Source organism: Salvelinus namaycush, chromosome 6, assembly GCF_016432855.1.
Source record: "Salvelinus namaycush isolate Seneca chromosome 6, SaNama_1.0, whole genome shotgun sequence".
Lineage (NCBI taxonomy): Eukaryota > Metazoa > Chordata > Actinopteri > Salmoniformes > Salmonidae > Salvelinus > Salvelinus namaycush.
The window spans coordinates 6,962,239-6,975,265 of NC_052312.1; the positions used below are offsets into that span (position 1 = coordinate 6,962,239).

A 13,027-nucleotide genomic window follows, 5' to 3' on the forward strand; every position below is an offset into this window, starting at 1 on the left:
GGGTTTCCCTTTGTAGTCCGTAATAGTTTAAAGCCCTGCCACATCCGACGAGCATCAGAGCTGCTGTAGTACAGCTTGTGGAGTGCAGTTTGTTGAGTGCAGTCTTAGTGCCAGCATCAGATTGTGGAGGTAAATAGACAGCTACGAAAAATATAGATGAAAACTCTCTTGGTAGATAGTGTGGTCTACAGTTTATCGTGAGGTACTGTACCTCAGGCGAGCAATACCTCGAGACCTCCTTAATATTAGACATCGTGCACCAGCTGTTATTGACAAATAGACACACACCCCTCGTCTTACCAGACGTAGCTGTTCTGGTCTGCCGATGCACGGACAACCCAGCCGGGGAAGATGTGCATTCTTTGCGTTGGACTCATAAAAAAAAAATCTTTGTCCAGTTTGAGGTGAGTAATCACTGTTCTGATATCTAGAAGCTATTTTCAGTCATAAGAGAAGGTAGCAGCAACTTAATGTACAAAATAAGTTACAAACAATGCAAAAAATAAATAAAAATAGCAGTTGGTCATCATCATAATGTACACACACACACACACACACACACACACACACACACACACACACACACACACACACACACACACACACACACACACACACACACACAGGGTGGAAGTTTAGGGGTGATACACAGCATGATAAATCACTAGTTTATAAGTCAGTGTGATGCTAGAGGAGCAGGCCGTCAACGTTGCCACAACACTACTCTCACAACATTGGGACAACGTGATGAGACGGGGGTGAGAACACACACGCTGAGGTTCTGGAGCGCTGTGTAAGAGCTCGTCTCAGTCTCCCTGTAGGATGGTAACCAGATCACCACAGGACTGGAGACTGGAGTCTCACAGGACAGAGGGAGGGAGGGAGTAGGAATACAAAGAGGCGGAAAAAGAGGGAGGGTGGGAGCTAGAGAAAATATCTATTCTTTCAGCCCTTTGCCCTAAGTGCTGAGGTAGAGAGTGAGATAGAGGCAGAGAGAGAAATAAAGAAGGATGGAGGGAGGGGGGGAAATAAATATGATGGCCTCTCACCTCCAGTCTGGTACGGTCCACATCTCTGGGTAGCTTCACCCTCACCCTGTGGGTCACAGACAGCACCTCATAGGGGTACACCTGGAAGGAACACATGCACACATGAAAAAACACACGCTGTCAACTATTTAACACTACAGCCAGCCTGGGTAGAGAGATAATGTCATCTACAATAGATTTAGCCAAAGACATCAAACTGTATTTGCCAAACACATGACGCTAACATGATGTGAAACACTGACACTTACCTTGTACTCTGGAGGAGAAGGAAAAGGAGCGAGAGGGAGAAAGAGGGAGAAACAGAGAGAGAAATGTCAGATTAATGACTGTGTAATTATTTCAGTATGAAAACTACCATAAAAGAGCAAATCAATTACAGCACAAATAAAATCATAGATGCGTGCAAATGAAAGTGATTATTTTAATAACTTATGAGATATTGTGTTCCAGCTCAGTACGTCAAAGGCTTTAAAAAAGCCTGGGACCCACTTTCTCCCACTGACACAAAACACACACACCCCCCCCCACACACACACAGACTCTGTGAAAGTATGCTTTTACAGGCTTGGCACTGTGTGTGCTCTCTGGCTGAGGAACAGCAGGAGCATGCTGGGGCAGCTCTGCAGCGGTGAACATCACACTGATGTAACTCATTAGGCAAAAGGATGTGGCTTCAGCATCCTTGAGCGAAAACTCGTCCACCTGAACTGCTTCCCATTAAAAGTGCATTTAATTCATTTAAACTTTTATTTAACTTTAAATGAACTAGGCAAGTCAGTTAAGAACAAATTCTTATTTACAATTATGGCCTACCAAAAGGTCAAACGCCTCCTTTTATCTGGGATAAAATCAATTATATATATAGGACAAAACACACATCACGACAAGAGAGACAACACTACACTACATAAAGAGAGACCTAAGACAACAACATAGCAAGGCAGCAACACATGACAACAACATGGCAGCAACACAACATGGCAACAACATGGTAGCAGCACAAAACATGGTACAAACATTATCGGACAAAGACAACAGCACAAAGGGCAAGAAGGTAGAGACAACGCATCACGCATAGGAGCCACAACTGTCAGTGAGAGTGTCCATGATTGAGTCTTTGAATGAAGAGATTGAGATAAAACTGTCCAGTTTGAGTGTTTGTTGCAGCTCGTTCCAGTCGCTAGCTGCAGCGAACTGAAAAGACAAGCGGCCCAGGGATGTGTGTGCTTCGGGGACCTTTAACAGAATGTGACTGGCAGAACGGGTGTTGTATGTGGAGTATTGTAGATCCAGGGTCAACCTTTTTCAACATGGCATCAATGAGCTAACAGATCTAGTATTGTAGATCTAGGTCCTACCTCTCATTCCTCCCCAGCTGTGGGAGTCCTGCTGGTCTGGGTCAACCTCAACATGGTCGGCAACCTCCTGGGGAGGACGCACACACACACACACACACACACACACACACACACACACACACACACACACAGTCGGTTTAGACTAAAAACAGACAAGGTCAAAACACCTAACTCCATCTGGTCATATTTGACAGTTTCCAGACATCATGCGTTTACTGTACCGAACAGTAACAAAGAGCACAATTCGTTTTTCTCTACGTTCCTTTTCTCTTCGGGTCGAGGAGAAATGATACAAAATATGTCTGTCTGAAGGTCGCTATAATCACAGGGAGGTTTACTCACACACATTCTCTACTGCAGACTGACTGTAGACTTCTCCCACGGACTCTAATCTTGTTTCAGAAATATTACAATGTATTGATGGAGTTTAGGGGAACTGGCTTAGCTGCTGTAGCTACAGTGCATTCGTTCTGGTTTGGTTCAGGTCCCAGTCTCAATGTAACTGAATCTCTGGTGTTTCTCAGGACAGAAAGGAAGACGTTCAGAATAACAACTCCTCCTTTCTCAGCTCAGTGAATCAACGGACGTGATACATATGGAGTTGAATTGATTTCAGGTGTTTTCAACATCATTTTTTAGAACATGCTCACATGCCGCCCATCACTTCCATGTATCTTGTGGTGGCTGAAATTAGGTGAAGTCTGTACCTGTTTAAAATACACTGAATCCTGGACTACAGTTTCTCTTGGCCCCTAGACTCCTTTCAGGGTGAGGAGCCATCTAACATCAAGTTGTAAAATAGTGGACTACTCCTTTAGCCCCCCCCCCCTCCATCATAGCCATATATTGTGCCTCAGCTGCCACAGGCATCGGTTGGTGAGGAGTAACAGCCAATCCGGTTGCAGAATTAACATATTCAGTGTAACACGCTACTGGGGTCTGATACGGTCCACATTTCTCATTTCCTGCTAAACTTTCAACTATTTCACCCCTCTGTCTACCCCAAACCCATACTTCAACAAACACATCCGCAGCAATAACACACCATTAAGGTTAGACTAAACCCCCTCAGAGGTAGCACAACCATCATAACCCTTTCTGTTATTGTCCATCTGTACAGTCAGTGGTAACGAGTGATACATGGAATCTGATAAGAAAGCTGTAAAACATGATTTCCCGGTCCAAAAGTTTAAAAAAAACACCCAACCTTCCTGTGTTGATAAGTCAAGGGCTGTATGTCAATGCACTGAAATAGCTTCCTTTTCTAATCACATCTTACAACTGAAACAATACTATTGTTTTTATTTTCTTTAACTAGGCAAGTCAGTTAATAACAAATTCTTATTTACAATGACAGCCTACCGAGGAACAGTGGGTTAACTGCCTTGTTCAGGGGAAGAACGACAGATAAATACCTTGTCAGCTCGGGGATTCGATCTAGCAACCTTTCAGTTACTGGCCCAAGGCTCTAACCACTAGGCTACCTGCCACCCCGTATAGGTTAACATCTAATGTATAGGTTTACATCTATTGCTTTCAACTATCATAAGGCTGCTAGCTCAGTGATCCTGGAGAAAAGGACACAGGACACCAGAAAGTCAGCTCAACTACTGACACACAGACCAATACAGCCTTTTTTTGACAGGAACTTCACTTTCCCTCGGCCATAACTCACTCACTCACCCTCGATGACAGAAAAGGCGATAAACATTACCACCTGGTGGTTAAATCAAACACTGCACCCAGTTGGCCCGTCCTTCTCACTGCAATCAGCACGGCACCTTAGTTAATGAGCGGCGAGTCGAGAGAGGCCTACAGACCAATCACCATCTCTCTTTAAAGGAGTTCTAATCATTAGCACGCTCGGCTAAACCCGTCGGTATGGCGACAGGCACACCTCATTTCCATTTTTGAGGGAGTTTTCCATTACCTCACTGAACTCTTTTGGAATCAAATCAAATTTGATTGGTCGCATACACATATTTAGCAGATGTTATTGCCGGTGTAACGAAATGCTTGTGTTCCTATCTCCAACAGTGCAGTAATATCTAACAATATCTAACAATACACACTAATCTAAAAGTAAAAGAACAGAATTTAGAAACACAAAAAAACATTCTGTGCTAATAATGTAAGAAATATCACTAAAAAACTGCAAAGTTTCTTAGGAGCTAGAAGCAGAGCTGCCATGTCTGTCGGCACCATCTTCAAGTGTCAAAAGGACACATCGAATCAAACGAGTTTGGGTACTATTCCTCATGAAGGAGAGAGAGAGACAGTGACTTGCGATGATGGAACTCGACACGCTACACGAGGCGATGGCAGTGAGATGTGAACCTGCTGAACTAGTGTCACAGTACTCTCAGTAGTAGGTCACATAGAAATGGACAATGTTACTTTCCTCACAATCATAGAAGCCTGTGTTCACTTTACAGTCTTTGAGTACGACAACGTACCTTGTATATGCCATTCCTTCCATATCCTGGCAGGGAAGCACACTTATTGTATGGGAAGTCTGTAAGGAAAGAAACAAATATCTGTCATCTATAAAAACTAATTTGCTACTCTTTTAACCTAAAGTTTATGCATTGGTTGAGCCCCTGCCTGTCAAGTAAGGTTTGACCACTGATTGGCTACTCACTGGTCCGGGAGGTGTCAGTGGGCAGGCTGCAGGTAGACTTCCTGGGGTCCAGCAGGTACTCTGGGAGGGGCTCGCCGTCTATCTCACTCTTCAAGATCATCCAACTGGTCCTTGTCTACATAGAGAGATAGACAGTGAGATGGATGAATGGATGGATGTAGTGATAGATACTGTATATATATGGATGGATGTAGTGATAGATTCTGTATATAGATGGATGGATGTAGTGATAGATTCTGTATATAGATGGATGTAGTGATAGATACTGTATATAGATGGATGGATGTAGTGATAGATACTGTATATAGATGGATGGATGTAGTGATAGATACTGTATATAGATGGATGGATGTAGTGATAGATACTGTATATAGATGGATGGATGTAGTGATAGATACTGTATATAGATGGATGGATGTAGTGATAGATACTGTATATAGATGGATGTAGTGATAGATACTGTATATAGATGGATGTAGTGATAGATACTGTATATAGATGGATGTAGTGATATATACTGTATATAGATGGATGGATGTAGTGATATATACTGTATATAGATGGATGGATGTAGTGATATATACTGTATATAGATGGATGGATGTAGTGATATATACTGTATATAGATGGATGGATGTAGTGATAGATACTGTATATAGATGGATGGATGTAGTGATATATACTGTATATAGATGGATGGATGTAGTGATAGATACTGTATATAGATGGATGTAGTGATAGATACTGTATGTAGATGGATGAATAAATGGATGTGTAGGTTAGTAGACGAGCAGATGGATGTACAGACAGACGGACGGACAGACAGGCGGACGGACGGACGCCTCACCTTGATGTCGTCTCCTTCTTGCCAGGAAGTTCTAGAGGCTGTAAAACAGTCATATATTATGTTACAAACCACACTCCTGTTGCGGTACATTACTGTAGAACCCGTCACATCACAGTTACTGTACCGGGCCGTACCACACATCTGTCTACCAGCTACATTACAGTACGCACAGAAAGACTGCATCCTACAATAAATCAACTCCACACTATGACATCATCATCACGAGACAGCCTGTCCAGAATCTCCAAATGGGTCATGACATAGTTACAGTACTGTTGTATAGCTAACTATTACTAGTATGTTTAGTATGAATTTAACTAGCACTAAACAGTTTGCTGAAATGGCCAGTTTATGAGACAGAAAGTGTGCCTATTTACTGAGAATAGATGGTGAATATATATATTTTTATAAAGCAGGAAAACACGTAAATGCATGCTCTTGTTCATGAGCTCATGCCTGCTAGAATATATACAAACTAAACTGAAAACTGTTACTCATAAATTGAGAATAATGTCACATTCTACATATGGCTGTGATTTAGTTGTCATATTTCATATGTATTGTAGATGTTGAAGAGCTGTAGAATAATCATCCACTGTGTAACCAGAATATTATACAGCACATGCATTCTTATACTCTAAGGGATTTTGGGCATCTACACACTCACACATAGAAAACCAAACAGAAACACCACATACACAAAGGGTTAAGTGGAACAGGAAGTGACCAAGACACCATCAGCACCACAACACCAAGTGAGTCATGTTCTCGACCAATCACAATGGACACATAACACATGTACTAGTAGAACCAATGAGCTACTCAGATGTGTACGGTCCGGCATGTAGAGATGAGCTACTCAGATGTGTACGGTCAGGCATGTAGAGATGAGCTACTCAGATGGGTACGGTCAGGCATGTAGGGATGAGCCGAAACATAATCACAAAGGTGTAAGAAACAAAAAAGGATGTGTAACGGCATTCCTCCTCCTCTTCATACGAAGAGGAGGAGTAGTGATTCGACCAAAGTGCAGCGGGTTTTGAATACATAATGATTTAATAAAGCAAACGACGAAACACGAAAACAAACACTTGGAAGGATACAAAATAACAAAAACGAATGTATACTGACCTAAACCATGACAACTTACATACAACACGAAGCACGTAGGAACAGGTACAGACTATTACAAACGAACGAACAAACGCTACAGTCCCGTGTGGTGCGCAGACGCAGACACAGACACGGACGACAATCACCCACAAACAAACAGTGAGAACAACCTACCTTAATATGACTCTCAATCAGAGGAAACGTCAAACACCTGCCTCTAATTGAGAGCCATACCAGGCAACCCAAAACCAACATAGAAACAGAAAACATAGACTGCCCACCCAAAACTCACGCCCTGACCAATAAACACATACCAAACAACAGAAAACAGGTCAGGAACGTGACAGGATGAATCAAATATTATTAAAATATGTTGTAAAATATTGAATATGGCCATTTCGGTTTTCCATGTCAGGCTTTCAACTCAGGCAACATTTAGACACTAGATCACATGTGTCCCTGTATATGGCTACAGTTGAGACAGGGAGCAGAAAAGGTCCTAACCTCCTCAGTGTGTTATACTATATATTTTTATTTATTTATTTAATTGGCAAGTCAGTTAAGAACAAATTCTTATTTACAATGACGGTCTACCCCAGCCAACCCAGACGACGCTGGGCCAATTGTGCACTGCCCTATGGGACTCCCAATCACGGCCGGATGTGATACAGCCTGGATTCAAACCAGGTACTATAGTGACACCTCTTGCACTGAGATGCAGTGCCTTAGACCGCTGCGCCACTCGCGAGCCCACTATGCTACAACGTTACTGCACATTTCAAGATGGCTACTTGAATTGGTTGCAGAGACTCTGTTGCCTGAGTTCTAAAGCCTTGTCCGTTGAAGAAGACTGGAGATGGGACAGAATAATGGGTCATATAGAAAGGAATAGGATGAAGTTGCCCTATAGACACTGATCTTAGATCAGTTTCATGTTCCCCCCTAATGGTTAGAGTTAGGATCTGGGAGGAGGAAGCTGATCCTAGATCTGTGTTTACGGGCAATTTCTACTAGGAGCATATGGAACAGGTGACATGCGACACATCGTGCAGAGACCAGACCAGGAAGTTAGACCATGAAGTAGAGGAAGAGAGTGGACTGTACCATGCTGTCTGTAGATAGGGGGTTTTCTATAGATATTATCTATCTTGACCTTAGTCTCTGAAGATGAGAGGAGAGTAATGAAAGAAGCCCAGGATGAGAGAGAAAGAAAGAGAGAGAGGGTGAAAAAGAAGCATGAGTTAACGGTTATTGAGGGATGGAATAGTCTAAGAAGCAGCGGAACAATAGGGGCAGCATACTTTATGGTAGATTCAATGCGAGACATATGCCATTTTAATTAGAACTGGCACGACATATCTCAGACATATCATCACTTGTTGTCATTATTCATGCAACATTCAAAAACATGTCATTTTGATCATTTAATGATCCCGTGGTAATGTGAAGCTGAAACCCATGGAAAGATATTTCCAGAACAATGGTAATTGTTGATCAATGTCGTATCCAACAATAAATGTACTAATGGCAGTCATGAATAATATACATCTTTATATATTTTCCCTAATTGCAACACATCATTCATTACTGCATCTAGAGCAAATATAACAAGCATCATAATAAACAAATAAACACATCAAACAATAAATAAAACGGCAAATGATTCAATTCAAATGATTCAATTCAAATGATTCAACTCAAATGATTCAACTCAAATGATTCCATTCAACTGATTCAATAAAAGAAATGGGCCAAGTGACTCTTTCTACCCATAATTGACACAATATGCCTGTTCCAAGCTGACCCAGTCCATCAAACTTTCAATGACAGAGACACTTAGCTAGCAACAACTGCTATACATTAACTAAAGTCCCAATCTTTTTTAGGATAAATAATTAATGAAATACAACACATGTGGGTCCTTTTCTACCCTGTGTCAGCCACTGCCAGCGCCGCTGAACAATACACATATGAAAGCCATAAAAACAATGGTTAGAAAACACATTAAGTATATAATCACTTTGCTTTGTTCATTTATTTACATCAACTCCATCCAAGTATGGGACTTTTTTCCATATGTCTGAGTGACACTGTAAAAGTCAATGGAAACAGGATGGATCAAAAGGAGATTTCACTAGAAGAGTCAGTTACATCCAACGAATCTTATCAAAGGATGGTTGACAGAATAGGATGCAGGGTCAAAGACTGAGTTAGACTTCTCATCGTTGTATCTGTGACAGTAGACTCTCTATTTTAAAGTAGTCAATATCTTATTCTACTACTTCTATGAGTTGGTAAACAAATCGAAAGGGTGTAGTAGGATATTTATAGAAGTGATTTGAAAAATCTTTCAAAAATGTCCAATAGAAGTAGTTGATTTTAGCCAAATTTTTTGAAAACACACAAATACACAGTAACTAAATATTGAAATAAGAAATAATCAATGTATTTGCATAATAAGAGGATATGAGGATGTTCATACGATGTGTGTGTTAGTGGGTGAGATTCAAACAAATGTCTATTAACCTGTGAAACTGAAGACACATTCATCATTCAGATTTAGACATACCTCAACATATAGTATAGAATAGATCACAACATAGGATGAAGAAAGAGGAAAGGGAGAAAGAGAGAATCAGAGAGAAAAATACATTTAGAAAGAGAGAGGGAAAGGGAGACGGATAGATTGAGGGACAGTGAGACAGCGAGATTGAGGGAACGTGAGACAGCGAGATTGAGGGAACTTGAGACAGACAGATTGAGGGAACGTGAGACAGACAGATTGAGGGAACGTGAGACAGATAGATTGAGGGAACGTGAGACAGACAGATGGAGGGAACGTGAGACAGATAGATTGAGGGAACGCGAGACAGACAGATTGAGGGAACGCGAGACAGACAGATTGAGGGAACGTGAGACAGACAGATTGAGGGAACGTGAGACAGACAGAGAGGGAGTCAGAAGTACTATGGACAGAATAAGTCCGGAAGAAACCATTTGACAGGGATAAAAACACTGACACAGGAAGACAGGGATAACAGAGAAGGGTTCCCCCCAGACATCAGATATATCTACTTAGATCTGTTACCTAGACAGACCTGGACAGAGACAGCAAACAGATGGCGTGGTCCAATAGAGAGAGAGGTTGTGTTGGGGGGGGGGGTCAAGGGTCATGGATTCAAAGGCGAGAGGTCAGCTTGAAACGGCGAACCTACCTGGTACGTGGAAATGCCTGGGAGTAGCCACATAGGTGAAGGAGGGAGATTTGCCATCGGAATACGTGGAGAAACTGGGGGTACTCCGACCACTTTCACTACCTCCAATGGGGAAAGGATGGGGAGGGACGGGGGAGAGCAAGAGTCGTAGACAAAAGAGGGGGGCAAAGAATTATGCTGTTATGCTTATTTGTCAAAGCTTTAATTATGAAGCTGATCTACCATTATATTACTAACTGACTTGATTACCCAGCAGCCATTAGTGTTGGACCATGAGTTTTTCTGGACCTGTTATGCAGACCAGGAAAAACTCCTGGCTCTTGTTATTGGTAAAGGCTCATATCCATATCATAAAGCATGACTGTAGCATGACTGTAGCATGACAGAGTGCTCTAAAATAAATGTAGTTGGCTAGCTATAGGCTTTACAGGTAACAGCAATGCATTGTGGACATGAACACATTTTGAAAACGTAAAACGATTTTACTTCCAACTGAAAGTAAGTGTGATTATGTGATTGCCACAGGCCATCACAACGCATTGTGTCACACGGGCTGGGTGATTAAGTCACTAGCCCCTTATAGGCCAGAACTAATAAACATCCAAGTTAGAGAACTTAGAGAAACAGAGGATTAGGGGAAAGAAAGACAAGAAAGAGGAGGAGGAAAAGAGGAGAGAAATTGTTATTTTCCTGAGCACACACACTTCACTGGCCTTTGTGGGAGGAGCAAAGCAGTTGGGATGCAGGAGGATGATGTCATTCTGACACACACACACACACACACAAACACACGCGAGCACGCACACACAAAGCACTAACGTACAGTCACGCATGTGTACACACACACAAACACACACACAGTGGCGTTAGTGCAGAGCAGCTCCTCCACACATCTGGAGCTGAGGCAGGACTCTGAGCCTGGGGGAGAGGTGAGGGGGGGGGGGGGGGGTACTGGGGGTTCGAGGTATGACCATCAGCAATGTCATACAGACACTTAGCTTATCTCCGAATAAGCATTTCACAAGTGGTAGCAATCCACTATTCAGAAAATACTCATGTAATGTTGATACAGTCGTCATTGCATCATTCGCATAAATAAATTCATGGAGTGGATTTTCTTTCGGTCATTGCACTCGCTTTCTCTCTTCTGCTGTCTCTACCTCACTAATTCACTGCCTGCCTCCGTCATCCATTAGTAGTGTTGAAACCAAGCATCTAACAATAATCCACAATTATCCACAAACACAATTATTTAAACATGTCCAGAGAAAGAGAGAATTATTTATGTCAGGAGAAAGAGAGAATTATTTATGTCCAGAGAAAGAGAGAATTATTTATGTCCAGAGAAAGAGAGAATTATTTATGTCCAGAGAAAGAGAGATTTATTTATGTCCAGAGAAAGAGAGAATTATTTATGTCAGGAGAAAGAGAGAATTATTTATGTCCAGAGAAAGAGAGAATTATTTATGTCCAGAGAAAGAGAGAATTATTTATGTCAGGAGAAAGAGAGAATTATTTATGTCCAGAGAAAGAGTGAATTATTTATGTCAGGAGAAAGAGAGAATTATTTATTTCCAGAGAAAGAGAGAATTATTTATGTCCAGAGAAAGAGAGAATTATTTATGTCCAGAGAAAGAGAGAATTATTTATGTCCAGAGAAAGAGAGAATTATTTATGTCAGGAGAAAGAGAGAATTATTTATGTCCAGAGAAAGAGAGAATTATTTATTTCCAGAGAAAGAGAGAATTATTTATGTCCAGAGAAAGAGGGAATCTGACAGTCTATTAAACCCAGACCACAGCATAAAACAAGTGTCTTTCACGCTGTGTTATGAACGCTTGAGCCTGAAAATGCAACTGGCCCAGTGTGTGTGGTGTGTGTGTGTGTGAGTGTCCAACGAACGGCGTGTCACTGCAACCAGACCTTAAATTACAGCACCACCACTCCTCCCTTCCATTCCCTCGTTCCTCTCTTCTGTTTCATCTTCGTTCGCTGGGAACTTTACGTTCCATCTCTCCGCCTTTTCATGGGAAAACCACCAAACCCTGGGCAGCGTGCTCTGATTCACAGTACTAACGCTCGGCTGTCTATCTCTCTCCCGCTCTCCCTCTGTTTCCCCCTCCTTCTCAAGGCTCTTTCCCTCCTCCTTCTTTATCAGCCCAAAAGTGACCCTCTCCCAACCCCTATGCAACTGCATTACTTTAGCTCTTTCCCCCCTCTCTTTCACCCTCCTTTACCCTCTACCTCTTCCTAACGCATTGAGGCTAGATATTATCAGCTCAAAAAACAGAGCTATCCCTCCAGTTATCCCCAAACCAGACATATCCCTCCAGTTATCTCCAAACCAGAGCTATCCCTCCAGTTATGTCCAAACCAGAGATATCCCTCCAGTTATCTCCAAACCAGAGATATCCCTCCAGTTATCTCCAAACCAGAGATATCCCTCCAGTTATCTCCAAACCAGAGATATCCCTCCAGTTATCTCCAAACCAGAGATATCCCTCCAGTTATCAATGACCTTACGAGTCCCAAGCTCTAAAAGCCCTGGGGAATAAGCCAGCCCATCACTGGGATATGTATCATGGTGTGTCTTCAGTGATAAAACTCCAGGACCAGCAAAAAGAGCTAATGGGTATCTGAGGAGGTCTCTGTGGTTTGGCTTCGTCTGCTGAGGCTTTAGAGGAGCATGCAGCTATGTCCTGCTGAGGCTTTAGAGGAGCATGCAGCTATGTCCTGCTGAGGCTTTAGAGGAGCATGCAGCTATGTCCTGCTGAGGCTTTAGAGGAGCATGCAGCTATGTCCTG

The 13,027-nt window shown here is 42.2% G+C and overlaps 1 protein-coding gene across 1 annotated transcript in view; it reads right to left on the bottom strand.

The window, feature by feature from the left end:
* Nucleotides 1–13,027, bottom strand: part of LOC120049471 (actin-binding LIM protein 2-like) — an 82,891-nt gene that overhangs the window by 14,775 nt on the left and 55,089 nt on the right. The window contains exons 13-19 of the mRNA XM_038995736.1: nucleotides 10,224–10,394; nucleotides 5,896–5,933; nucleotides 5,049–5,163; nucleotides 4,864–4,922; nucleotides 2,408–2,474; nucleotides 1,298–1,305; nucleotides 1,050–1,130 (exon numbers count right to left, since the gene is read on the bottom strand). Of these exons, the coding sequence (XP_038851664.1) occupies nucleotides 1,050–1,130; nucleotides 1,298–1,305; nucleotides 2,408–2,474; nucleotides 4,864–4,922; nucleotides 5,049–5,163; nucleotides 5,896–5,933; nucleotides 10,224–10,394 (539 nt within the window). The remainder of the gene's footprint in view (nucleotides 1–1,049; nucleotides 1,131–1,297; nucleotides 1,306–2,407; nucleotides 2,475–4,863; nucleotides 4,923–5,048; nucleotides 5,164–5,895; nucleotides 5,934–10,223; nucleotides 10,395–13,027) is intronic.